Source organism: Plectrocnemia conspersa, unplaced genomic scaffold, assembly GCF_051122295.1.
Source record: "Plectrocnemia conspersa isolate PC_06_02 unplaced genomic scaffold, ASM5112229v1 ptg000009l, whole genome shotgun sequence".
NCBI classification, from domain to species: Eukaryota; Metazoa; Arthropoda; class Insecta; order Trichoptera; family Polycentropodidae; genus Plectrocnemia; species Plectrocnemia conspersa.
In genome coordinates this window covers 16,110,160-16,136,902 of record NW_028277173.1, presented here as the reverse complement: position 1 = coordinate 16,136,902, position 26,743 = coordinate 16,110,160, and the positions used below count along the sequence as shown (strand labels likewise).

At 28.6% G+C, this 26,743-nt stretch overlaps 1 protein-coding gene and 1 long non-coding RNA gene across 7 annotated transcripts in view; one reads left to right on the top strand and one right to left on the bottom strand.

Annotated features, from left to right (window-relative positions):
* LOC148232052 (uncharacterized) overlaps window positions 1-26,743 on the bottom strand; it is a 136,397-nt gene that overhangs the window by 10,787 nt on the left and 98,867 nt on the right. The window lies entirely within an intron of this gene.
* Window positions 1-26,743, top strand: part of LOC148232059 (uncharacterized) — a 282,135-nt gene that overhangs the window by 194,177 nt on the left and 61,215 nt on the right. For all 6 annotated transcript variants that reach the window (XM_088192740.1, XM_088192742.1, XM_088192741.1 and 3 more), the window contains 3 exons: window positions 11,795-12,083; window positions 26,239-26,352; window positions 26,426-26,554. In XM_088192740.1, coding sequence (XP_088048866.1) covers window positions 11,795-12,083; window positions 26,239-26,352; window positions 26,426-26,554 — 532 coding nt within the window. The remainder of the gene's footprint in view (window positions 1-11,794; window positions 12,084-26,238; window positions 26,353-26,425; window positions 26,555-26,743) is intronic.

Genomic DNA, 26,743 nt, shown 5'->3' with positions numbered 1-26,743 from the left:
AAATATTTTTATAAGCATCTTACCTGTAAAAGAAATCATGCACAAGAGCTTTTCTCGGCTAAGGTCATTGCTAGTAACGAAATAAACTTCTCTCATTTTTTATTTCATTCAAAGGGTAGTCAATTTGATGTAACGCTTTCTTATTAATTTTCTAATTAGGGTACTGAAAAAGACTGGAACAGATTTTCCGTTGTAATACATTGGGCTTATACCTGTAAGGCTACAACGGAAGTTAAAAATATATGTATGTATGTATATAGTATTATATATTTATCCGTAAGATTATAAAAATATATAAAAGCTTAATCTGCGATGATTGATCGTAATTATAATAATTACTAATTTCAATTTTACAGATACCATAGAAATTTAAAAACACTTGGGTTTAAATGGGATTTAAACCCAAGTTAATCGAATAATGCAATTTGATTGTTTAGATAGTATAAATTAAAACGTTTCTATATTATATATTAATGTAAGGCAATATTTTTTTTTGAGAAAATAGTACGAATGAAGTGTTATCGGAAGTCATATTTAAAAGCTTTAATACGGTTATATATTATTGCCTTTTTAAAATATAACCTAACGCAAAAATAATTTAATAAAAATTGTTTTTATGCAACAATTTTGCACTTCATTAAAAAACTGCATTTCACAAAGAAGCAAAGAAAATTAAATGTTCTATAAAATAGTGTATTAAGTATTTGAGGCGAAATCATTATTATCTAAAACAATACTAACGCATACATTTAGTCACACAAAATATAATACAAAAAACTATACATGTTATATAAAAAACCTAATTATAAAATTAGACTATGATTATTTTGAAAAAAAAGTATTAATTTTTTATAGCGAAAGTGAGACATTTTCTATAATAAAAATTACAAAATTAATATAGAGACCTAAACTCAATCACAAGGTAAACAACATATCATTTTTATATGATGTTTAAAGCTTTGCAAAAAAAATATTTTTAATAAAACGACTGTATATAAAAAACAAGACCTTGCAAAGAAATATTTGCATAAAATATTTGAATATATTATAATTACTCGTTACATAAAAATATTGCAAATAAAAATACATATAAAAATGTCCATAACTTAATATTATGAACTTCTTAATATGGCAATGCTAATAAATATTTAAAATAATTCTATTGCTTCTCCATTTTTGATACGTACTATTGAAAAAGAATATGAAATGTTGTAATTATCTTGAAATATAGTACCACCTGTTGATTTATAAAGCTTAATTAATTTAATGCATCAAGTTGATTAAAGTTTTAACTTAGTTTCTTTTCAATTTTATTTTAAAAATAGCAAAAAGGTTCACGTGTACAGAAAAAAATATTTAACATGCGTCAAAACATTGTGAGATAAATTAATTACTTAAAAACATTTTATGTTGTAGAAAAAATAATAAAATAATTGCAAAGCAAGAAATGTAACTGAGGATATGAAAAGTTTGTACTAATTTTTTGTAACTAAGTAATTATTTTTAAGTAATAAGTCCAAAAAGTTAGACATAATAAAAGGCTCTCTAAGAATTTAACCAAATTTTATTAAATTATAATATATGCATGCTAAATGATTATTTATTAGGTATTAGCATAATGTAACAATTATCTTAAAAATATATTACAGAACACTAATACGGTATTGTTAGATGAAAGTCTGATTGCGCTTTCGTAAAAATCCAATTCAAACGGCTTATAAAATATCGGTTACCGTTAACCGTCCGCCGATAGCCAAACAGTCCTCATTGTTCCATCTCGTTGTTTTATCTATAATACACCACAAGCACCTTGGGCGCAATTTAACGGCATAAAAAATGATCCGATTGGAATGCGGCTCCCACCAATGAGCCGATTTCGTTACTATTAAAAATTCTGTGTTTATATTATGACTAATGAGTCGATTCATTCGCGGGTAAACGTTTCGCGGAGTTTGTTCAACCGATCGGCTCTAACAATTATTTATGAGTTTACCGGCCATGGATGAGGATGTTGGCGAACTGGTTTGCTAGTCTGTCGTTAAGTGACGTTGGTTCTTTCTTTATCGCGCCGGTGAGCTGTGCACTTTGATGGAACTATGTGTAGGCCGATTAATTAGAGCAGACCGCTAGATCTAGGAACGATCGATCATGGGGTGTTGGGACATGGTACCATGACCGTTTAATATGTATTTAACTAGCAATTGGATCCGTATTAAATCGGATTGTATTTTGATACAATTCTCTTGTATTAATAAAAAAAATATAGCAAATTAGTAGCATCCAGTTATTATTTAGGACAATTAAAATATATGTAGTAAATATTTTTATTAATAAAATATTAATTAGCTAGCGTTATATTGCGATTTTTGATTATTTCACTATTATTGTTCAAATTGTTCAGTCCGATCAGTCAAAGTATTCAGTCCGACATGTAGACATAAAAATGTGTCTTAGATAGAATTACATTATTTAAATGAAACGACATATAGAAAATTTAACAAAAAATACAATAACATTATTTTATAATTTTAAATTCATCAATATATCAATAAGTTATGATATGCTATTATAAAACAACGTAGTGGGATAAGTAAATTTTTTATGATATTTTAAAGTTTGCTATTAATTCTATGCTAACATTTGCTCACAAACGATGTTTATTATTCAGTACATATTTACATTGTACTCTCGATTATGAGGGTCTGTGGATAATCCGTGCTTGAGATCAATTTCATTTTTTATGGTATGACATATAAAACATACGGTGTAGTAAGGAGACTAAAATAAAAAATCTTCCTTTTGATTATTATAACCAAAATGAGATCTTTGCAGATTTATTTAAATCTGAAGTGAGATATATTTTTCAAAATTAAAGGCTGTCACAGAAAGCAATATTTTTAATAGAAAATGAAAGCACATTGAAAACGAACGACTTTCTTATAATTACAAAAACTTTACCGCCTAATGTTACAAATTTAATTTAACCCATGGACCAAGGTATTATATCAGCAACGAAAATGCTTTACCGTGATGGTCATCTTAAAACTATTGCTATTTGAAAAAAGTGGAGTGGTTTGATCGCAATTCAAATGATCCAGGTTTTCAATGCTTGAATGATGCATATTTCTATTGTCACTTAAATAGGAGTGATAATTAAAATATAAGTGAAAATATATACTTACAATTACAAAAATAACAAGACTGCATTAACTTATATAGAAACGGGGATTTGAATAAAGCGATATAATAGATCTTAGAAAATAATTAAGAAATTCGCAAAAATTCGCTGTATTGAAAATATATTATACATATTTTAAAACCAAATAAAAATTCACGGTCCGAATTACCTGTGTTTTTTTAATTATTCCTGTCCTGTCTTTTCAGCATTAGCCCAGATAATCGAGTATACTGTTTTGGTGTTTTCGATGCTTCACTCTATACTCTCTCGTGATATTCTAACGTAAAATGATGGGAGAAACATTTTTCTCTCATGTAAATTCTTGACATACTGAACGACCTTCTTTGCAAAAGTAATGCTGAAAAAAATTTAGTACAAACTCGTCTTTAATTATGGCAATCAGATTTTTATAAAGAAACTTTTATCTCGTCTATTTTATTCTCGAGATCTTGCTCCTTTTTACTACCATATATTTCGGTCGATGCAACAGTTAAAAAAAATTAAAATGCAGAGGAGTTTATCTGTATATTTGGCATTAAAGCCCTTAGCATGTTATGCAAATGGAATTAAAAAAATGACCAGGATAAAGATGATGAATACCGAAAATGGTTATTTTTTATTCATTAGAAAAACAGCATTCAAATTTAGAATTATCTAGTATATTGCAATTTTCTTTTAATCTACTTGTTAGGATCAAAACATAAATTATAATTAAAACACTAATATTCTTAACGACGACTAAAACATATTTTTTACTATGGTCATGGAATGTGATAATCTAATGAAGTGCGAAATTTTTTTCTGCCATATAAACATTTAACGACACCAAACCAACATAAAATAACATCAGAAACCGCTATATCGTCGTTATAACCATACATGTTAGCGTTTCTTTGAAGCGATGTCAAGCCAAGATTTATATAGTATATATGTATATAATTTACTTTATTTTATAATTTTATAAATAAGGCAAATATAATGCATGGTGATCGAATATGTATCCGATTTATCAGTCAGATCATATTCTGCTTTAATTAATTTTATAATGATCATCGTTTAATATTTATGGTTTCAATTAAAATTTGTACAATTTACGTTTTAATATTGTATTTTTATTTATAAAAATATCCACGAACTATTAAATATATAGTATGTTAAAATAATTAATTAAAAGAATGTCGAACAATGCCCTTGATCTTCACCTTCGCCACATTCTTGACTTTTTATATCCATATCCAATTAATCAACGTGCAAGCTCTGAGTCAAATGAGAAAAATTAGCATTGGACTCAGTATATATTGAATTGGGACAGAATCCTCATCAGTCACGTTAATTGGCTTCCTTTCGATTTGGCCTTAAGTACATACACAGTGATAGACCAGTCCACCATTTGTCTGAGAACAGTTATGCAGCTGCAAGTGGACAACTTTATCTCGACGATTTACTTCATCCACTGAATGGAGAATGCATTTATTTTTTTGATATACGCTGTATATGCACATTATTTTTTAATTAAGTCTAATTACCGTAATCGCTTCCCGCGAAAGCTCCAAGCGATCATGTCTCGTCGGCGACAAGAGAAAGAAACAGTTATGAAAATAATTACGCAATTCAATTAACTATACACGTGAAGAATATGACAAATATTCAAAGAATCATATCCGGCACCAGTCCGAACTGGTTCAAGATTGATACATCACGGTTTAGATTTATAGGTTGTTAGTTTTGAATGTACATACCGAATTGCCGTTATAAACAACAACATATTAATCGGGTTCGTTTATTTATGTGTTCTTTAAAATAATTGCTTCTGAGCTCTTGTTTTGATTTATTTTGTTCAGTACCAAGATTGATACTGTCTTTGGATCTCTAATGAAGACATCTTTCTCTTGACAACATCCGTTTTCCTGATCCTGTCTTGTTGGCTTTAAACTTATCCTATATTCCGTTATATGCATTTAATGAGATAGGAATTGTACTGTATAAATATAAAAAAAACATATATTTTTAAATATAAAGGGTGTGTTTTTACACTTGATTAATAAATCGAGGGGTTAAAATGATATATGTTTTTAATAAAGATACTCTATGCTTATAATAGAGATGGAAATGGAAAATCACCATCTCAACATAAATTAATTATTTAGCAATCACAAAGGTGGTTTAACAACAGTTAAGTGGTTTTTACTGATTTAGTAAATGCAAAATTTTAAAATATTTACTACGAATATGAAAAAAATAATTAACGGATAAATAAATACATATTTTTAAAACAAATAGTTAAAAAACAGTTCAATATATTTGGTATCCGAATATTTAAATTGAAAGAATTGTGATAAAAAGCTATTGTTAATTTTCTGTGCTTAAACTTATTTAATTTTTTGCCACAAAATAGTGTATAATTTTGTTATTTATTATTCATTTTCATAGAAAATATCGTTTTTTTTATTATAAGCGATCTTTTTACTATGATTTTTTAATTTAATTTACAGACACATAAATAAGATAATATTTCAAAAATATATTTAATCGTTAAATTCATAATTGATTATGATACATTGAATTTGCTTAAATTATTTAAAATATTATGATTCCATCTGCAATTTTTTCTTCTCAAGATTATGTTTTTATCTTATTTTTGGCCTTAAAAATTAATTATCACATTTGCATAACATATTATATAAAAGTGAAATAGATCAACAACAGATGGGGAAAAATCAGTACGTAATTCTATATATAAGATATCATATCTTTGCGGAAAATCTGTTTACTAGCCGCTTAAATCGACATCTTTAATTTCTATCGCAAATCATAGAAAATATTTTACATACTAGTACTATTACATACCGAATAAAAATAACATAGTGTTAGAAACATGTTTTAATTATTTGCATGGTTATTACTGAAATCGAGTGTCACAGTTTAATATATCTGTTACTAATAGCGCAATTAAACTGTAATACTATATTTAATTGTACAGAATCTAACCCGATTCGTAGTAAGTATTAAGTTACTGACTTTATTACCCGCCTTTGAAAGTCATTCTTTATTCATTATAACTAAATTTATTTATTCTGTTATTATAAATATATTTCAATACTTGATTATATACAATATGTATAGTTTCTTGTTTTCAATTATTGCAGTAGCACAAAATCGGTTGTCAGCACGTCGTTTTTTAACTCAATTGTTATCTTTAAAGTTGAATGGCAGCCAGAATGACGTGAAAATGCCACGTCGCTACTGTTCTCCGTTTGTGAGGAGTTCTTGTGAAAGACAGCAGACACATTTATTTTCTGTTTTATAGTGTAAATATTCATTGGACTATCTATAGTTTTCATTATAATAATTAATACTAAATTATTTTTTTAAACACTTTTAGATATTAACATTCTCTATTTTTTAATGGTCAATCTCCTTAATATTATATTAAAAACTATATTATCTATTAGCGAATATAATTATTGATTCGTTTTAATATATGTCTATTATTATATATTAAAATTGTATATAAGTACAATACATATTTTAATGAGATGAGTTCTGTACTTATTATAGTAATAACATATTATTTAAAAAACATTATTTTTATCTCAGAACACATTACATAAAAAAGTAATTGTAAATTATTTTCCATTAAAATAAAAATTAAAAAAATTCTGTCATGAAAGATAAACATTTATTATTGTAATTTAATATTATATTTATATATTAAACTTACATATGTATTTTTACAAAAATACGTTTATTTATATTTTCTTGGTACTAAATGCATTTATGTAAAACTGCATAATATAGTTTTTCAATATGATTGCGGGTAACGCCCACGACAAGAAATTATACTTTTAAACATCAGCATTAACACATACCATTCGTTTCTTTATCACTTAAAGTACATTTGCAAACATTAACAGTCGTTCGATAAGCAAAGCTTTAAATGCAGCTTTAACATTCACAATGACTAGGACAAATTGCTTGAAAATTGTTTTATAATTACCGATGCTGCGCGAACATATACGGAGCCTCAGATTATCGTTAGATTATTCGATAAACCTTTACAGATTTTATAAATAATCGACGTCAATATTTACAAGCGTTATCGACGACAATCTTTTATTTAAATAATAAATAGCAGAAAATTACGTTCGATAATCTGAGAATCTCGACTTAGATTTACTGTTATGTATCAAAATGGGCGTTTCTCATAGGTGTTGTTTATATGGCATGCGCGTTTTCGAATGGCCACTTATTTGATTTGATGATTTGCCATTAAATTGAAATTCTTTAATGTTTGCATGACTCTTATGTATAACTCGAGGCGAATGTGACGAGAAAACTGCTTATTATGAAGGCCTAATGATACGATGGTCTTCCTGTCGGTTTGCCAGCATGCAGAAAACAACTTTCCGCATCGATCTATTTTTGCGATAATGTGAGTAAATTTTAATAAGAAGAGCAGTAGAACACCAAAAAGTTATAGCACAATTTAAACGTGTATATCCTATAACTAGTTGACCTCTATAACATAGGAAATAATAATTCACAACGCCCGTATCTAAAGGTGTAATAATAAAAAAATCTTAGCAAACAATATCGACACGAAATCGAAACATCTCGCCCTTATTTCCTGTTGGACGGTTAGAGTTATAATTTATATGTAGACAATACAACATGGAAATTAGTTATATATAATAAAAAATAACACAACATCGCAGGAAATTAGATTTAAAACATTCGGATAGTATGCGCGTTGGTAAAAAAATATGTACGTATTATAATAACAACTTTGGTGAGAATATTTTTACATCATGCATAATTGAATCTGAATAAATTCAATTAACGCACAGCGAATTTGCCTAAAAAGCTTCGGCGACCTGTGTTATTTTATAGTGGGACTATAATTAATGATAAACGATAGCTTTAGAGCAGGTATTAATTAATTTCGATTTAATAGAAGCGATTGATTACATCATCGAAGAGAGGATCTGATAAAAATGCATATATTATTTAAAAGAGATTTATATGTATTATATAAAATAATAATCAATTATGGATTTGGTAATAAGTTATCGAATTATTGCTTAACTTAAAATATTTGAAGTACATATTTTACAACTATTAAAGACATTATTTTTTAAGATGTAATCTTTTCCTTTAAATATTTCCGAACCATACTAATTTTTCATCTCCAGTAATATTATAACTTTAAATCATAACACTGTATGTATGTATATGGGAAAAGAGATAAACTTTTCTAGCAAAATTGTGTCTCTTTAATTTAAATAATATCTGTGCAATTAACTACTCAAATTTCTGATCCTAAAGTATTCCTCTCGATTACAAAAAAATTGCCTAATGCGTCGGACGATGATTTATATCACAGTATCCAACCTATTTTACTAATTAAATAAATATAATCAGCTATATGTAAATTAAATGACAGGATAGTGAACTGTAGTTGAATGATTGCCGTTCTAGTATATAATATTAAAATGTTTATTCATAATAATGGGACAGTTCCCATTAAAAATTTAGTAACCGGGCGCAAAATCAGTAATGGCCGCCCGATTCCGGATGCTTCAGAGGCTCTGAATGTGTTGTGATTTTTTTAAATATATCCGTAAATTACCTGAGGCAAGTCGCAAAACGAGTCCGCAAGCGCGGTCATTACGCCATATTCATCATATGAACAATTATTAAGTCATAAATTTTACGCGCGACATAATCGAACTTTAAAAATTTATGAAGCTCCTAATAAACGATATCGATTTTGCACAATGTAATAAATAATAAAATTAAATGTGCAATTATTATAATTCATTTAATATTTTTTTAGTTGAATTTTAACGCCTTGAGCTTGTTGCATTTTTAACATTTTATAACCGCTGATCATCATTGGTGTAAGTACCAAGTATTTTGAATCAGAAACAGGTCGTTAACTATACAATTATGATGCGTTTTTGGTAGGTGCAATGCTGCAATTTCGTATATTTGGCAACGGCTCAAAATACGACAAATTAGCATTGAATTTCAAGTAGTCCCAAAATTTGACAACATTATATTTATGCGACATTAATGCAAATGGAAAGTCAAAGGCGTGACTACGCAAAAACGTGACATGGCTGCGCGTTAAAGCTTAATGTTTTAGATGAGATCTTTCAGAGCTTTGTAATCTTATTTTTCATATTAACAAGTTTTCATTATACAAATACTCATATAATAAATATAAATTTATATACATTAAATAATGATTGTATGTGACAATTTTGAATTCTTGTGTAAGAACAGATAGAGCTAAACAATATTTGTACAATACAAGCGCTGATAATTAGTTGGCACTTAAAAATAAATACTTTAAACGTAAAATTCATATAAAAACAGCTTAAAAAGTACATTCTCAAGTATATACACTTACGCTAATTTAAAGTTTCGTATTCAAGTAAATTTTAAAATAATGTGCAAAATAAAAATGGTATGTATATTTCTCTTATATGGAAAGTCGCATCTGAAACATCTCTAAAGTGTTCTTTAATTTATAAGAATAGCTGCGAATAAAACCCAATATCATGAAAGCTTTACTACATACATATTTTCTATATGCTATTGGAATTTGTAATGCACTTTTAATCAGTTACTTTATCAGAGCGATGAAATTAATAAATAAATTAAAAAAATCAAAATATTGTAGAATTACTTTCTTTAATTCTTGAGGGTTTCAAAAAAAAATTCAAGTCAAATAAATCAGTGGATCATATTTTATGGAATATTTTAACTTAAACATAAGTCTTGAATGCCCTGATAGTCTTAAAAAAATGAGATTGAGATGGTTGTTTATTTATTAAGTAAGTAAAAAAGACTGACTAAATATTGAAAACTTTAGCAAAAGTTTTTTAAAAAAGTTGATATGTATTTAATAAAATATGATCCTATAATGTGTAATTGTTTAGACACTGTGACGCAATTGGCTAACATATGTGTCATGCTGCAATGATTTTTTTATGATAAAAAATATATATGTTAGTGTACTGTTTATTATTTTTTTTATTTTACAGTAAGTTAAATTTATTTAAAACTTGTATTATTACCAAAAACTAATTAAATGTAAATTCACGAAAACTCATTAAACTTGGAACTTAGTTATTGCGCTTGTAACGATGAAAGATAAACATTTTTAGTGCCACAAAATAAATTTTAGTGGCACAGAAACAGAACGAAGAGATTAAGCAAAATCTAATTAAATTTATGTCATTTTCAAACCCTTATATTTAAGTAAATAGCTTTACAAAATCATAATCAAAAGCATATTTTTTTCGACCGTTACTAAATCACATGATGATCTCTCTACGCAAAAATCAAAATTGTTACAACCGTGAAAAATCAAGCACTCTAAACAACCATTTCACGTCATTACGTCCAAGGAATATTTTAAATTTAATAACACACAAATCTGGCTACTACAAATTTTCGAGCGGCATAAATCATCCGTCGGCGAATTTCGGCAACGGTTACCGACAGGAAAGCTGTAATAACCGCTCATTAACAACAATAAAATTATGAACAATGTCAAGGTTCGTAATGGCTTTGCTCGCCGTTGAGCTTTTGATGAAAAAATAATGCTTTAAAAAAATAATAGGAATTATTGTGATTAGAGACGATGCGCAATAAGTGTAGATTATATACGTGTGAAGTCGACGGACTACGTGTTTCTTAATACACTTTTTGATAATATTGACTGTGAATGGCGTTTGAGTCGCAAATTTCGTTGAAATAATAATTGCAATTATAAAGAACGCGGATCAAAAAAACGTAACGGTAACGATAACGCAGCTTTGGCGGTCATCTGGATAAAGTTGCTTTCTGATATCATGCTAATTAAATTTAAAAATATATTTACGATCTCATTACGAATCCATATCATCAATTTAATCATAGTCTACTGATCTACTACGATTTTGTGATCATACCAGAAAATTCCATGTTTTAATTATAGTACACAATTTATTTATAGTTTAAAATAAACTACGTGTATTGTAATTTAAAGTTTTTTTTTAAATAATATCAGTAATGGGTAGAAAAGATTTGTTCAGAATTAAACTATACTAAACTATATATTTTGCGTGGTTCTTCGCTCTAATTAAACAATATTATGTATATAAAAAAAGTGTTTAATATACTGTAAATGTATTTTTTTAATATCTCTAGTATAATAATTAAACGCTTTGTGAGCATTATCATTAAAAGCTCAAGGGATATATATGTTTGAAAAATATTGAGCATAACAAATTTATCTCTTTTGCTCTACTATATGATAAAATTTATAGTGTTATACAATTTGTTCAGAACAAATATAAAATTATTGATTTTCACCGAACGTATTCACATTTAAAGAGCTGGCATATCCATGATATATCCAAAACAATGCCTTCGCATCAAATCAAAAGCAAATCCATTTCTAGATTTACAGCGTCGTAAACGTTTATTGCTATTAAGTTCGTTTACAACTTCAAATTACAATGGTCATTACATATCGCTATATTTCGCGATCACGCGAAATTGATCTATTGTTATTATATTACGTTGAACCGTAGATTGAATTTTTATTTTTATTTATTTCAGGCCTGTGTGTCGGAACTGCACCATCGGCGAAGATTCTCAACCGGGCATGTCTGGCTTAGGAATCGGTCCTGGGGGACCTCCTTCTCCGGGGCCCGCGGCGGCTGGACCCCAGCAGCAAGTGGGACCTCCCAATCCGACTGGACCTCTCAGAGGGCTGTTCGATCACGCCGATAGACTGCTGCAAGGCAAACAGCCACCGGACCCACATCGACACTCCCACTCAGACGATGATTCTGGGTGCGCTTTAGAAGAATACACCTGGGTACCTCCTGGACTCAGGCCAGAACAAGTAAGCATATGTTCTTTCATTTCAAAAATACCAAAAGAGGCAATTTATAAATATTTCAATGCTATCATCATTAGATATACTGACATTTGAGATTGATTACCTATTTTATGTAAAAACATTATGTTAGAAGCTTTTACATACCCAGTTGACCTAAAAACTAAAGTGCGTTTAAAATGCTGATATCTCATGTATTTGTATAGCTATTAAAAAATTTAAATTACTCAAATTAATTTCAATTTAATACGTTTCTACTATGAGTAATCTAACATATGTATATAAAACGGGCTTTGTACTATTATTAATATGTAATTATAGTAGTGAGAAATTATCGCCTATTTTAGGTTTTGTTGCTGTATGTATTTTAAATAGAATTTAAAATATAAAAACACACATACGTATACATAAAAACATAAAATATGTTTAGTTATGGTCCTAATTTATTTATAATAATTTTTACTATTAAATAAAAATGTTATGTGAATATTTATTTTGTAAAACGTATGTGTTGATTCAACTTTTAATGATTGCGTATTTAATCTCGCTGCTCATTTCCGGCAATACAATTTTAATTTTTATTTATAGTAATGCGCAAAAGTCACATATATTCAGGCGCGTACGGTGAGATACATTCCCTTTCGCTCGCTCGCGTGTTTAGTGACGAGAGTGAGTGAGAAGAAGTGGGCGTGCGGAACGTATGTAACGCACACCCTTATCTCATAATCAATCTCGATATTGCACATTAATCTATCGTGTCCAGTTTGTATCACTTAATTTTCGTATTTTATGATTTTTCCCGTTTTTCTTATATGCTATATATCATTTTTAACTATTAGGTAACTGTTCGATCTGTCAAATTGTATCATTTGTATTTTAAAAATAAATTATATCATCCTATTTAAAGTTTTGATTTAGCCACCACCGCCACTAGAGAATTCAAAACAATTATTCCAAAAAAAACACGACTAAATTGGCGAATAGCTTTGTTAGTTTTAAAAAAAATCCCTTGTTGCTATATACTATATGTATTTCTATAAATTATTTTGCTGGAAAGGTATCCTTGTTTTTGTGCATTAGTCGCCACTGATGTGCATTATAAAAAAGGATGGAATAGCGTAGTCCGTATCGTCTCAGAATATTAACACTGAGGTAACAGGCTCTGCTCCCGGAAGCGGTACTCGAATTATTATTTTAAAAAAATGCGCTATTATTAAAAAAACTATTTCAGCTGCAGTGACTTTGATTATAAATTGTTTAGAACATAAAAAAATATAATTAATAATATAGATGGCACTGATTCTCAGACTTTCAGACTGGTGGTTAATGCTTACTTGTAGGTATTGATTATGTCTGATTGATTTACTCAGTAACGCATTGGGCTTACGCATGTTACAACGGAAATATTTAATAAAAATACATAAATAAATCTTTCAGGTAACTATAGTGGGATAATAAATAAATTATTACAACAATGTTTATGCAATAATAATAGCAATATCAATATTTTTTTGAGAACCATAAATTTTATCATTACAAACAGTACTTTAAAACATTTTTTTTGTATTATAGGAAACTTTCTTAAATGAAAATAATAAATAAACATCAGAGGAATTAAATAAAATAATTTAATAAACTTTATGTAGTATTTAAATCGCTTGTTTTAAAATCACTTCATTGATAACTATTACGATATAATGGTATAAGTCGCTGGCTATTCACCTAAAAGACTTGGGTTCGAATCTCATATGGAAATTAATGTTTTTTTTAATTTTGTTTGTCTGTGAGAACGGAATTCGTGAATAATTTATAATTTTAATTTCGATCGATTATTACAGATTAAGTTTACGTAGAGTTTTTTTTTCACGGATAAATTTATATCGAATATCTTATATGTATTTAACAAAACAATTAACATTTGAAAGCAAATTTAATTCAGTAAGTGTTAAAAGTCAAAAGGATGAAAATCTGCAATAAAATATTTTATTTATTTTTTTAACTGTTACGTAACATACTGTAAATGTCTACTGATTTTAGTGTTACATACTATAATTATATTATTTAAAATTAAAAGATATTATTTAAAAACATATTAAAAAGGAACAAAATATTTTTAATTAATGTATTTCTCAAAAATACTGTATTTTATTTTATTAAAAAGAACACACCCCACACAAACGCAAGACATTCGTAAGTGGTGGATTTTTAGCAAATGGTTTCAGATGACATTAGGGTGAAAAAGCATTAGTTTAAACCTGTAGGGGTGCATAACTCCACCCAAACAGTGTTTGCACACATTTCACAAACAAAGAGAGAATCCACTGGTTTCACAATTTAAATTCTATATTCTAGATAAAAATAGTAATAACACAAAATTTAACATTTATTTGTATTTAACAAAAAATCTGTTCAACAATTGTTACACAAATATTATATAAGTTAATTTACACGCTGATTTTAAATATATTGAAAAGATATTATCGATCACAGCGAATACCAACTAAATAATTTACAGCTACGTAGATCACATAGCCGTAAAAATGATACAATCGTCTCTAAGAAATATACATGCTCTAAATAAAATAATTAGGTATTTTTATAGATTATTTTATATCATAAATGTTATTTTTTTTATTAAAAATGTTATTATTATAATTTAAAATGCAAAAGAATAATCCATTAACTAGATTTGTGACTCTAGTGAAAATGAACAAACAATCAAAACTAATGCATTGTTATGATTTATCTACTTATTTTTTATTCTCTGTTAATGAATATATACAATAGTACATATTTTTATTTATGTAAGATCATCGAATAAAATTGTGAACATTTGACAGTCTTGCTTACATTTGCACTGTAGCTAATTTTTAGTAAAGTGCTTTTTATAATTACTATTTTATTAATAATAATACTTTCTCAAAATCAATTTTCATAATGAGAAAATTAATATACCAATATAAAAAGTTGTTCTTATATTAAATTATATTTGTGGCAATAGCAAATATTGTTCAGTAGCTATTATACAATATAAAAATCCTACTTAATATCAACATATTTTAACTATTTATCTCACATTCTCAATCAACAAATATAAAAAAACATGTAGCGTTATATATGTTGTGAATACTAATGAAATATTTGAGGAACTGTATATATAAAAGCACATATAAAAGCGTGTGAACAAAGTAAATCGGATTTCTAAAACAAAACCCAATAAATATAATTGGGGGATAAATTGCTAAATTATGTGTTATTGCCATATGCTTAATAGTTCTTATAATATCTAGTAGTTATAGACCAGTCGGTCACGTAACAGAACAAATCCCCAGTCACGTAACCGCCGAGACTTTTATCCAGAACAACCAACGGTTGGACGATTAACCTTTGACAATTGTCCCCTCGTAACGTTTCGTGAATTATTATTCACTGTCCATGCATAAGACCGAAGCAATGAACAGTTCATAAATCATATTTCGACCATAATCGAACTATTAATATTCAAAGGCGAGCCCGGCAGGACAACGTGACGGAGCATAGACGCCAGTCAATCCCGACCCCTGCGGACACCTCCAATTAAATCATACCTCCAAGTAGTACACATACCTCCGACTTCCACTTTGCAATCAATCAAAAAGAACGCCGGTCGCAACTATGTGAAGTAATATGCAATTTTTCTTGTGGGAATGTCTCGTAACTACCGGCGATTTGCATTTAATTAGAACGCACTTCGTCCATCAATCAAGCGTTGTTCTTTTCGCCCTTTTTATCTCCAGAGATGAAGTGCGTTAGTTGTTAGTTAAATAGCAATTTGTTAGCTATTAATGACTATGTATCTTGTAAATAATAAACGCCTCTAAAGTGCCGCAATTTATAGTAAATCCTTTAATAAATATTTTATTTTTTAGATAAGATAGATTGTGTCTTCAATTTAAATCTCAAGATTATATAATACATTGCAAATGGAATTTATAGCACATTAAACTGAATAGGCAATTTACATTTAGATCCTTTATGATACGACGGATTATATACACCATCAGAGTTTCACTTCAATCAAGATCGGTATCTTTGAATCGTTAAAAATGACCTGCCAGAATTAAACTTGAAAAATGCGAAGTTAACTCAAAAAGCTTCCTTTTGTTCAGTGGCATAATTTGCCGAACGATTTCTCAGATAGTCCGCGGAATGTCCATTGTGCTTTAATATTAATGAATCATAATCAATTTGTCTTACATCGTTCAAGTGTGTGGTATTTGTATGTGGATTTTTTTGTAATGATAATATCTGTAAAATATGTTTATAAAGACATTGATCTATGGTTTGAGAATGATGAAAATATTTTTATATCGTAGTGTACATAAAAAAGTAATTTTCTCTAAAGAGTTAATAGTCACATATATTTTATTATGTAATTATTTTTAACCGTTAAAATTTATTAAAAATAATAGCATGGGATAATGAAACTCGTTTTGCGAAACTTAATAACTAAATCGAGTTATGTAATATATAAAATAATATGCATGACCACACATTGTATAATTTACTATATATCTTAATTGAACTTTTGAGCTACAACAATTCTTTAGCAAACCACATACATATTTCTGATAATATTTCAGTTTAATTGAAATACAAAATATTTTATTGTGTGGTTAAAATTCAATTATATTATACTGTAGTTCGCATTGGTTCTGTATTCATCTACCGAGTATTTTTCGCACGTTTTCATTATATGAAATATAGTTTTGTGTTACAATAGGCAAGTGAAACAATAGTATACCAACCCGGCTAGGGAATGCTCAAAGGGATAGAGGATTGTGGACTGTTTTTTCCTGGAGCCCGTTACAAAGCTGACAAAAGAGCAAAGGAAAAAACGCACCTCTTTGTTCTCCTCCTGCTTGCGCTTGCAGCCTCCGGTCCTTTTGTCCCTCCTTTGGGAACTGAGCAATTTTTCAAATGGCGGAAAATGTGCGTGGAAAACCGCCACGGTGTGCCACTTGTTGCCAAAAATAAAAGAAAATATATATTAGCCTAAATTATTAAAACAAAATAAATTTTATTAGTTTATATTTTGTATATCAAATTTAATTTTTAATATACTATACATGTATAGGACAGAAATGAGATATTGAATTATTTAGCTGATACTTTTACTCATATGAAAAAATAGTATTAAAGGCTTAATTCTCTCTTAGATGGCAAAGAAGAGTAAGAGTCAATCCTTTTAATTATCATTTACTTGTATGCATTCATCACTACTATTATGCGTAAAGAGATTGTAACTCATGTTAGAAAAATCTTTCGATGAATTTGTTGCCACTAGATACCATCTGATTTTAAAGAAATTAATTATAAATCCTTCCCCATACTATCTGACGAAGATGAAGCTCTTAAAAATCAATTAAAAGCAACATTTTGGAGTTCAAGATTGTGTATTTGTGAAAAATAACTGCGTGCACTCATTCCATAACTACATATTTGTGTGAATCTAAATTAAAAAATATTTTGATAATTAAAATATAAGCCATTCAATATTTTTAATAAAAATTAAGATTGATTATATTTTATATAAATATTTCCATTTTCTCAATTTATAATATTTTGATTTTTTATATAGTTGAAAGAATATTTATTTAATTTTATTTATATGCAGTACTATATAGTTTAAAAAACTAAAAATGTAACTCATTCATCTTCTAATGTGATACTATTTCTGAGGAGTTACAAAATATAACACAACATAGACATACTTCAAATAAAACTATTGTCAAATATTTTTGTTACAATAATAATAAGGTAAATTATATTACAAATAACTTACAAGATATTAGGTAATCCCGATATGTCATATATTTTTAATTTAAATTTAAAGCTGAATTTTTTATTGTTATATCTTTATTAATTCACATCTTAACTCTACATTCTGAAGTTTAAAAACAATGAAAAAAATGGCCAACTACGGCCAATAAAAATTAAAAAACTGTTTTCTGTTATTTATGTTTTGTAATCACTATTGTTTGCAATAAAGGTTGAATTTTCATTAGTATGTATTGAGTTTTGTTATATAAAATAAACAGGCATTTATTCATAATATTTCTTGCTTACTATAAATACATATTTCTTGCTTCCCAAGAAAACTATCATTGCAAATGCAAACCTATCACTTTAAGATTGCATTTAGTATAACTATTTGAAAGCAGTAATAAGAATCTAGATTATAAACGAGGAATAGAAATCTTTAACAACCATTGTTCATGTTAAATAATGAGCATCTAGAAACGTAGCTATCGAGATGCACGAAAATATTATTAGACATGCATTCCTCTCTTTGTTATCGACATCTTTTGTGATATATAATACTATATCATCAACAATAACACAGTAATAAAATCATTAATCTAATTTGAAATAAATTATTAAAAGTAAAACCTAATTAATTATTTCATTAATGTAATTTTTATTTGGATTGCTGTAAAAAAGATAATTATTTATAGTTTCGATGGGCACTTTCATAGCATGCTAGAAAATTTACGATTGGTTTGTCCCCCGCGTAGAAACCATTCATTCACCATATACGAGTATGGATTAATGGCAGAATTTATTGTCTGTGCTCTAAAAGGGCGTAAAGTAAGCAATAAATAAGATTATATTATAAAGTGAGGATTAACGTACATATATAATGGGTTTATTGTGTAGTATGGGAAATATGCTGTAAAACGTAAATTATAAAAGGTAAGTAGTTTTGAACATTAGAATGATTATATTGTTAACTAAAAACATATATTTATAAATCATACTGATATATATTTGAATGGCCATTTTATGTACACACTAATCAAAAACGAACATAAAAATTAACGTAATTACCCTCAAAAGTACGTTACGTAACAGGGGTGGACTATCTTAACGCCCCTTTTTTATTACTGACACACACACATTTAACGTCATCCCCCGTTATTATTGGCAACGTTATCGCCTCGAAGTGAGTCGTTTTCGACGCTGAAAATTATATAATGTATACGAAAAAGGGGCGATGTGGAAAAATGTCTAAAAACGGTCATAAATTACCAACTCGGATGAATGGACGTCGAATTTTCCGGCGCTGCGGGAAATTGCAGGGAAAATCGCAATTTTTCACGTCGCGTCGTTCACATCTCTGGTTGCATTCGCTGAATGTTTGATTAATGTTGTTTTGTGGTTGATTTTATATTATATTAAATAAAATGTTTTTTATAAAGTTTAATTATAAATATATGTATAATAATAATAATAACATGTGTGTCACGTGCATCTTAGCTCGCCTTATTAGATCTTTGCGGTTTTAATCTTGCACTTGGCGCTCGTAATTCGTTGTTTAATGTTTTATACTCAATAATTTTAAAATAGTGCCCGATAATATAAGGCACATTTGCGTAGTGATAGTGACAGGTCGCCTGTTACTGACTTATTTAAGCAAAACGATATAGCATTGATGAGATATGTCTCTATTTACCTCGATGATGAACAAATATGGCATTACAGCTATTTTAAAATTATAATAATAAAGTGTTAATAAACACATAATATTAATAGATAGCTATACAACTTTATTACTGATTACTCTTTTGATTTTCATATATATAAAACTTTCATTTCAATTAATAACATATTACTAGTTTATTTTTAAGTTTGCGATTTTAGTATTAGCTAAAATATAATAAAAAGTAAAATGTTGATGGTATAATTTAAGGGGAGAGGAAACCAGAAATCTTTTTACAATTTGAGTAGAAAAATAAACAAAAAAAAATATAGATGAAGTTGTAATGTAAATACATTTAACTAAAGATCTGGAACATTTATGTAAACAATATGTGCTTATATTAAATGTAAGTATTTTCAATGATTATTTATAAAGATTGTTTTCTTTAAATTTTTTTGACGTTCTTTGATTTTTGGTATTTAAAAGCAGACTTTAAGAAGTTTATGTATTATGTAATATTTTTATATCTTTATTTTGGATGACTTGCAATTTAAAAAAATAGTATAAATTGTTTTACTCTACACCAGACAGGCATATGTTAAGATAGATTTGATTGTATTTTAGGGGGTGTAGCCCTAGGGTTGGTTGACCTCGCGGCCAATGAGACTCTTCGGTGAATTAGATTGTTTATTTAGTTATAATTACAATTTTGACTATGGAAGATTACGGTGTGACGTTTCTCTCGATGAAGGTGAAGGTGGCCGTAGATGATTCTCTGGGCTCTTGTGGCTGCGTGCGGCGAGTGTCGGGTGTGATATTCAGGTCTGTCGGTGAGAGCGCGTGGCTGGTTCCTCCGGATGGCTGCTGGTAGATTTTGCCTCTCTGGTTGTCTGCGTCGCTGGCTCTGCTGTCTCTGTGCCTCCGTCTCTTGTGGTGCCGTGGACCGTCTGCCTTGGGCCGTCTCGTTTCGTGCCTCCGATCGTCTCTTGAGCGTCTGCACTCTCCTCGTCGGAGTCCGCGCTTATATCATTTAGGTGGATGCACGCTAGCTGGCCAGTCGCGATTGTGCATCGATCTACTAGCCAAGCGCTGCAGGGGCTTCTTAGAATTCGAGAAATAGGATGTTGTGTTTCCGAAAGCAAGTTTTTTGCTTGGCTCCAGACTTTCGTATTCTTCGGAAAGGGTTTGCATTGTGGTGATTGATTGCGTCCGTACCGTTCTGTCACAAAAGGGATTCTCTTAACGACCCGTGTTGTGTGTGGTCAAAAGAAATCCCTCTTGTGCCATGATTTTTGTCTCATTGTTAATGAATGAACGTTTTTTGTCACGGTCAATAACAATGAGACAATCGCCCTTTTAAATGTGCCTATATGTGTGGTCGCCACAGTATATTAAAATTTAATTTTTTGTTGAATATCGGTCTGAGGATCAAATCGCAGCAAGCCCTTAAGAACAATGTTTCAAAATTAGTTTATTAAGTTAAAACCTTGTCCAGGTGGAAGCCCAGATATTTTTCGCTAGATTTACATTTCACGTTCACTTAGGTGGCAATGTTTGTCTACGTTATGAAAATATAATTTACTCTATTTAATTCTGGTTGATTTTATATTAAATATTGTTTTATTATTATCGTAACCATGCTACGTAAAAATTATTTAAATAATGAACTAAAATTCATATGTTTACATATAACGCCATAGATACTTTTTTCTACGTCAAAGTCGAGTGCGTTCCGTTTATTGCTGTTTTCTTTGTCATTTTTATTATAATATTTTAAAATAAGAAGACATTTATTAATTAAAATGTAAGTGCTTTACCAATAATTATTACAAACATATTAAACTAATTTATAACATAAACATTGAGTCGTAAGAAATAAATGTATTATTATTGGAATGGCATATCTTTTATAATGATATTTTTCGAAAATTGTATCGAGTAATTTAAACAAAGTTATTTTAATGTACAAAGCAGTTTTTTATATTGTACTATATATTATATTTAAAAAAATGCTTGATTTTTCAGATAACCCGTAAATCTTTAACGTTAAAAAAAATAAAATGAATACTTTAACTTTTAAATTATTTCAAGTTACGTACAATTTAAAAATGTAAAATATCTGATCTTTCATAAACTAAAATATTCATAATAAACAGATTAGTAAAGATATTGTCATTTAAAAATATATTTGATTACTTACTTCTACTGCCATAAATGATTCAATTATTATTTTAAAGACTTGTACCAATTATTTTATTTTAAAATCTATAAGAATCATCAACATGTGGATAATTTTTTTTAAATTTTTGAGCAATAATTATATTAATAACAGCTGCGTATTTTAATAAATGGTATAATTATTTTGCATTTAATGTCTAATTATTTTATTAATATATAAAATTATTCTACTTTTTATATAATTAATTAAACATATATTGTACTTTTTAAAACTCGTATTCACTAAACTGTAAATGTGTATTTTCTGAGTAATGAGTAATTTTTAAATGCCTACCAAATTAAATTTGTTAATTTAAATTTAATATATTTCCAATGATTTTATTTATTTTTATTTTTGGGGATCTGAAAAATGTGACAACGTGACGTATAGTCACCTTCACATTAACTCCAAGTCTATCTGTAAAGAGAGTGAATCCGAATTTGTTTTTTAGGTCGTTGGCATATAATAAATATTCAGAGTTATTAATAATCATGTGAAAGGACCCAAATTTATTATATATTCAATAATTTGTGATTAGTTCCATTTTCGTATACAGGTAAATTATATTATTTTATCTATAATAAAATGTAGATAAATAATACTTACCATTTTAACAAAGCACTATTGTATATCTGTGTTTATTGTATAAATCTAATATACTTAAATGGCATTTTACTTATATATCTCGTAGAATGATCTTTACCGAAGTTCTCGAGAAAACCGCCAGCGGGCCGAGGTTACCGAGCCAAAAAATTACACGACTCCCCCGAGATGGAATTGAGACGTTGTAACCGAGATAAAAACGGTAAAAGAAAATTGCTCAAGAGCGGAAGGCGACCACTTCTTTTAGATTAATTGAGATGTAGATAAAGGACATTTTTCACAGATTTCACGCTGTAACCACCGAAGAGAGCAGGGTGCATCTCTCCCATACTCCCACATTTATTTATATAAAATATATATTCAACTTTGATTCTAAAGGTGTTTTAATAATCAACCGACCACCCCTTAATATAGGATGCGCTTCATAAAACAATAACTTGGCTGGAGGGGTGCAGGAAATGAATTACCGTGACCTCCCTTAATTAACTTACTTTTATACTATTTCTACCCTTATTTAATATAATGACACAAATACTCTTTAGGGCTTAAATAAAATAAGAAAAGCACCCACAACTATTCAAATTAATTAATTTTGGTTTAGTTTGAAAGCTCAGTAGATTGTATTAAAATAAATAGATTTTATTGTAAAAATATAGATGTCGTGCTTATTTTTATTATTTAATAAAAAAATGTGGTGTATTAGTTTTATTTATTTTTTCATAGATGGCTCTAATTTAATAAAATTATGTGTTTTATCAAATATTTGCCATTTAATTTAACTATGGCATTTCATATAAAAAAATGTAATTTTAATTGCTTTTGATACTATCTGAACTATTTCATGTGGAGTAATTGAGCGAATTTCTATGTGAGCTTAATTGAATTTTTCAATTCCCCTCTATAATTTCGATCATATTTTTTCTTCAATGTCGACAATGAGGCACCGTTAATTGAGACGAAATTGAAATATGATTATGATATTTAGTGTGAGACTCGCGGATCGTGAGATAATGAACCTGACATTATCGCAATTAGAATCACGAATGAGATTTATGCAATTGACACGAATACGTTGATAATTATCGAACGGTAATCAATTTTATTTTTCTGTCCGGTCGTGACTTATTGACCAAATCCGTATATTTCCTCATATCGGTTAGGGGTACAGGTAAGGGTTCATACACCCATAGAGCTGGTGGAAAAAAATGTCGCGTGTTGGTTCGCCGTAAAGTTGGATCGGTGGCGTGAGCTGATAGCTAGGCTAGTAACAGAACAACCCTGAGAGCCTTCATTTGATTCGAACCGAACATATTTTAACATATAATGTGATTTTTTCCCTCGACTTGTACATAACACACTTGAACCACAATCCGTCACGTTAATATAAATTATTTTTTATTTTATTTTTATTTCCTAAATAAAAAAACTTACGTAACAAAATATTTCCGTAGAATAGTTAATATGAGAGTTTTCATATATATATATATATATATATATATATATATATATATATATATATATATATATATATATATATATATATATATATATATATATATATATATATATATATATATATATATATATATATATATATATATATATATATATAATTATTTATTAAAATAAAAACCAACGTAAAAAATGATATAACATTTGTTAAAACATCAATTATAACAAAGTCCAATACATGATAACATTAATTGATTAAAATATTCAATTAACGGTCCATTACATGATATTTTCCTTTATATTTTGCTAAAAATGGCATATCAACTTGTGATTCCAGGACTTTTTTGTGTTTTAATGACATTTAAAAGTGAGTTAACTTTGCAATTTTAATCTTTATCTACGCGGTTGATTCTATTTTTCATATTGGTCTATTTACATTGTTTTCGAGTATTTAATTTTTTTAGTCAGTTTGCATCTCTGCCTCGCCCTGTATGTATTTATTTATAAGCGATTTAGATATTTTTTATAATGAAGCAATTATTTTCACAAATCGTAGATAAACTTTGCAGCCAACTCTTCTAAATGAAGATGGCAATAAAGTAAAATGGAAATAAATCGTTAAATGACTGTGCTTACACCTGGACTCCAAACTTAAATTTAATAAACCTATTTTTGAACTTCGCTCTAATGGGCTTGCCGCCATTGCGGCCCTAAGACTGATATTTAATAATAAAAAAGTGCGGTAACAAAAATCTAAATCTATGCGCTAAAATAATCTATAAGCAATTAATTAATTCCGGTGTGGAGTAACACCAGCAACACTATTTATTTCTAAATTACAAGTCATTCAAAACAAAGCTATAAAAATGATATATAACACACCTTTTTTTACTAATCTGAGATATTTCTACAATAAATAGTACGGGTCGTATCCGTATTTATATCCTAGTGCATTTTTTCTAGGAGCGATCAATGCTCGGTGACTATCGGCTTCGAGTATTAGTGCCCTATAGAGTCGCGATCGCGTACCTTATTCTTGTCAGTTGCGGCCATGACGTCAGCACGCTTCTCTTGCACTACCCATCTAGCTTCTCAACGCGCTTGTCAAACATAGGGATGTTTTTGGCGATAACTATGAAGAGCTGGATTTTTTTGTAGCATAGTGCGCATCTTTTTTTGGTTCGCATCATTACTGTTCTATCTTATATATATTCTAAAATGCTTAATTGTATAATAGCCATCATGTCGCATTGAAAAAACCTGTCAAGTCAATATGATTAGATTTGTAATAAAAATATATAAATCCCGTTAATTGTACTTTTAGTTTAATGTAAATAAGTCAATGTAATTTGCTAGAAAATGAAAATTATTTTTACACATCATAATAATAACAGTTTAAAGCGTTAAAATGTAAAATATAATTTGCATATCTAAACACAAGAATTTATTTTTATTATTTCACTTTTATTAAAGTGCCTAATTTCACGAAAGTCTATAAAAATATTTGGGTAATAAAATAATTATCAAAATCTCATAATGTTTACTTACTATGGCTTATATTCATATTTAATCGCAAATTGTTATTTTTTTCTCATTAGAAACATGCTGTACACACAACACACGATTTTCTAGCTCGATAAAAGTTTGATATATACTCTTTTATGTATTGTGAGGTATTGTAAGTAAAATCAGGGTTGCTAAGTTCATTGCCACGAGATCAATCAAAACGTATTATAGTACACGTACAAGTTGGTACATGTTATTAGTAACATTATTTATTTTCAAGTGTTTATTCCGTGCTTTGACTATTTTTCTCGCCGTACATTTACGATCGTCCGAATTTCATAATAAATACATTATGAAGTAATCGCGTTAATAAATTTTCCGGTGTTTTTACGTTCCATAATATAACACTAGTGAGCTCGAGTAATATTTCATCTGAATTGTCGACGTAAACTCGTGAGATTTTTTTTCATTACACGCTCATATAAACCCTTGTGGCAATATGTATGAACGGAAGGTCCTGTGGAAGCAATAAGTCTGAAGAGGAAGTCCACGTCTGGGTTGTACATCAGGTCGCTTATTAAATATTACATCAACTTGTGTTCTAGTAAACACGACAACTATGTTTATGTAAGACTAAAGATTAATTCATTTTATACATATTTTTAAAGCTTTTATTCACGTATTTTTACTTTCATAAATATTTTATGTTAAAAATATGATATATAATACGCCACTTGAAAGGCAATATGATAAAATTATGATTGATCGCATCTAACATCTATTTTGACTCACTTCGACAGAAATTCAGCCGGGAATTTTATCGTTCTTATGACTTACGATGCTAGCTATAATTTAAAAATATCATGCGAAATTGTTTTTTTATATTATAAATTATTAATTTTAGATCCGTTCAATTTCAGGTTCATTTATATTTCTCATCATTACCTGAAGATAAAATTCCTTATGTCAATTCTGCTGGAGAGAGGCATAGAGTGAGACAATTATTGCGACAGCTACCACCACATGATAATGAAGTATATTTTAATGCATCAAATGTATATTTTTTATAAGTAACTATGTATTAATTTTTTATTAAAATTATTTCAGGTACGTTACTGCCACGCATTAACTGACGAAGAAAGAAAAGAGCTGAGACTGTTTAGTGCACAAAGGAAAAGAGAGGCATTAGGAAGGGGAGCTGTTAGACAATTAAACTCTCAGATGACCTGTTATGAGGTAAATATTTTATTATTTTAGTTACTACCCGATTATCATAAAATTTTATTAAACCGATAAGAATGTGCGAATTGAACACGAAAATTGCATTAAAAGATTTCCTTTTTTACGGCATTCCATTCTTACTATACACTTTTAAAAACGTGAGTTGACATTTTTTCCTGCTCATTAACCTCGAACGCACTCTGA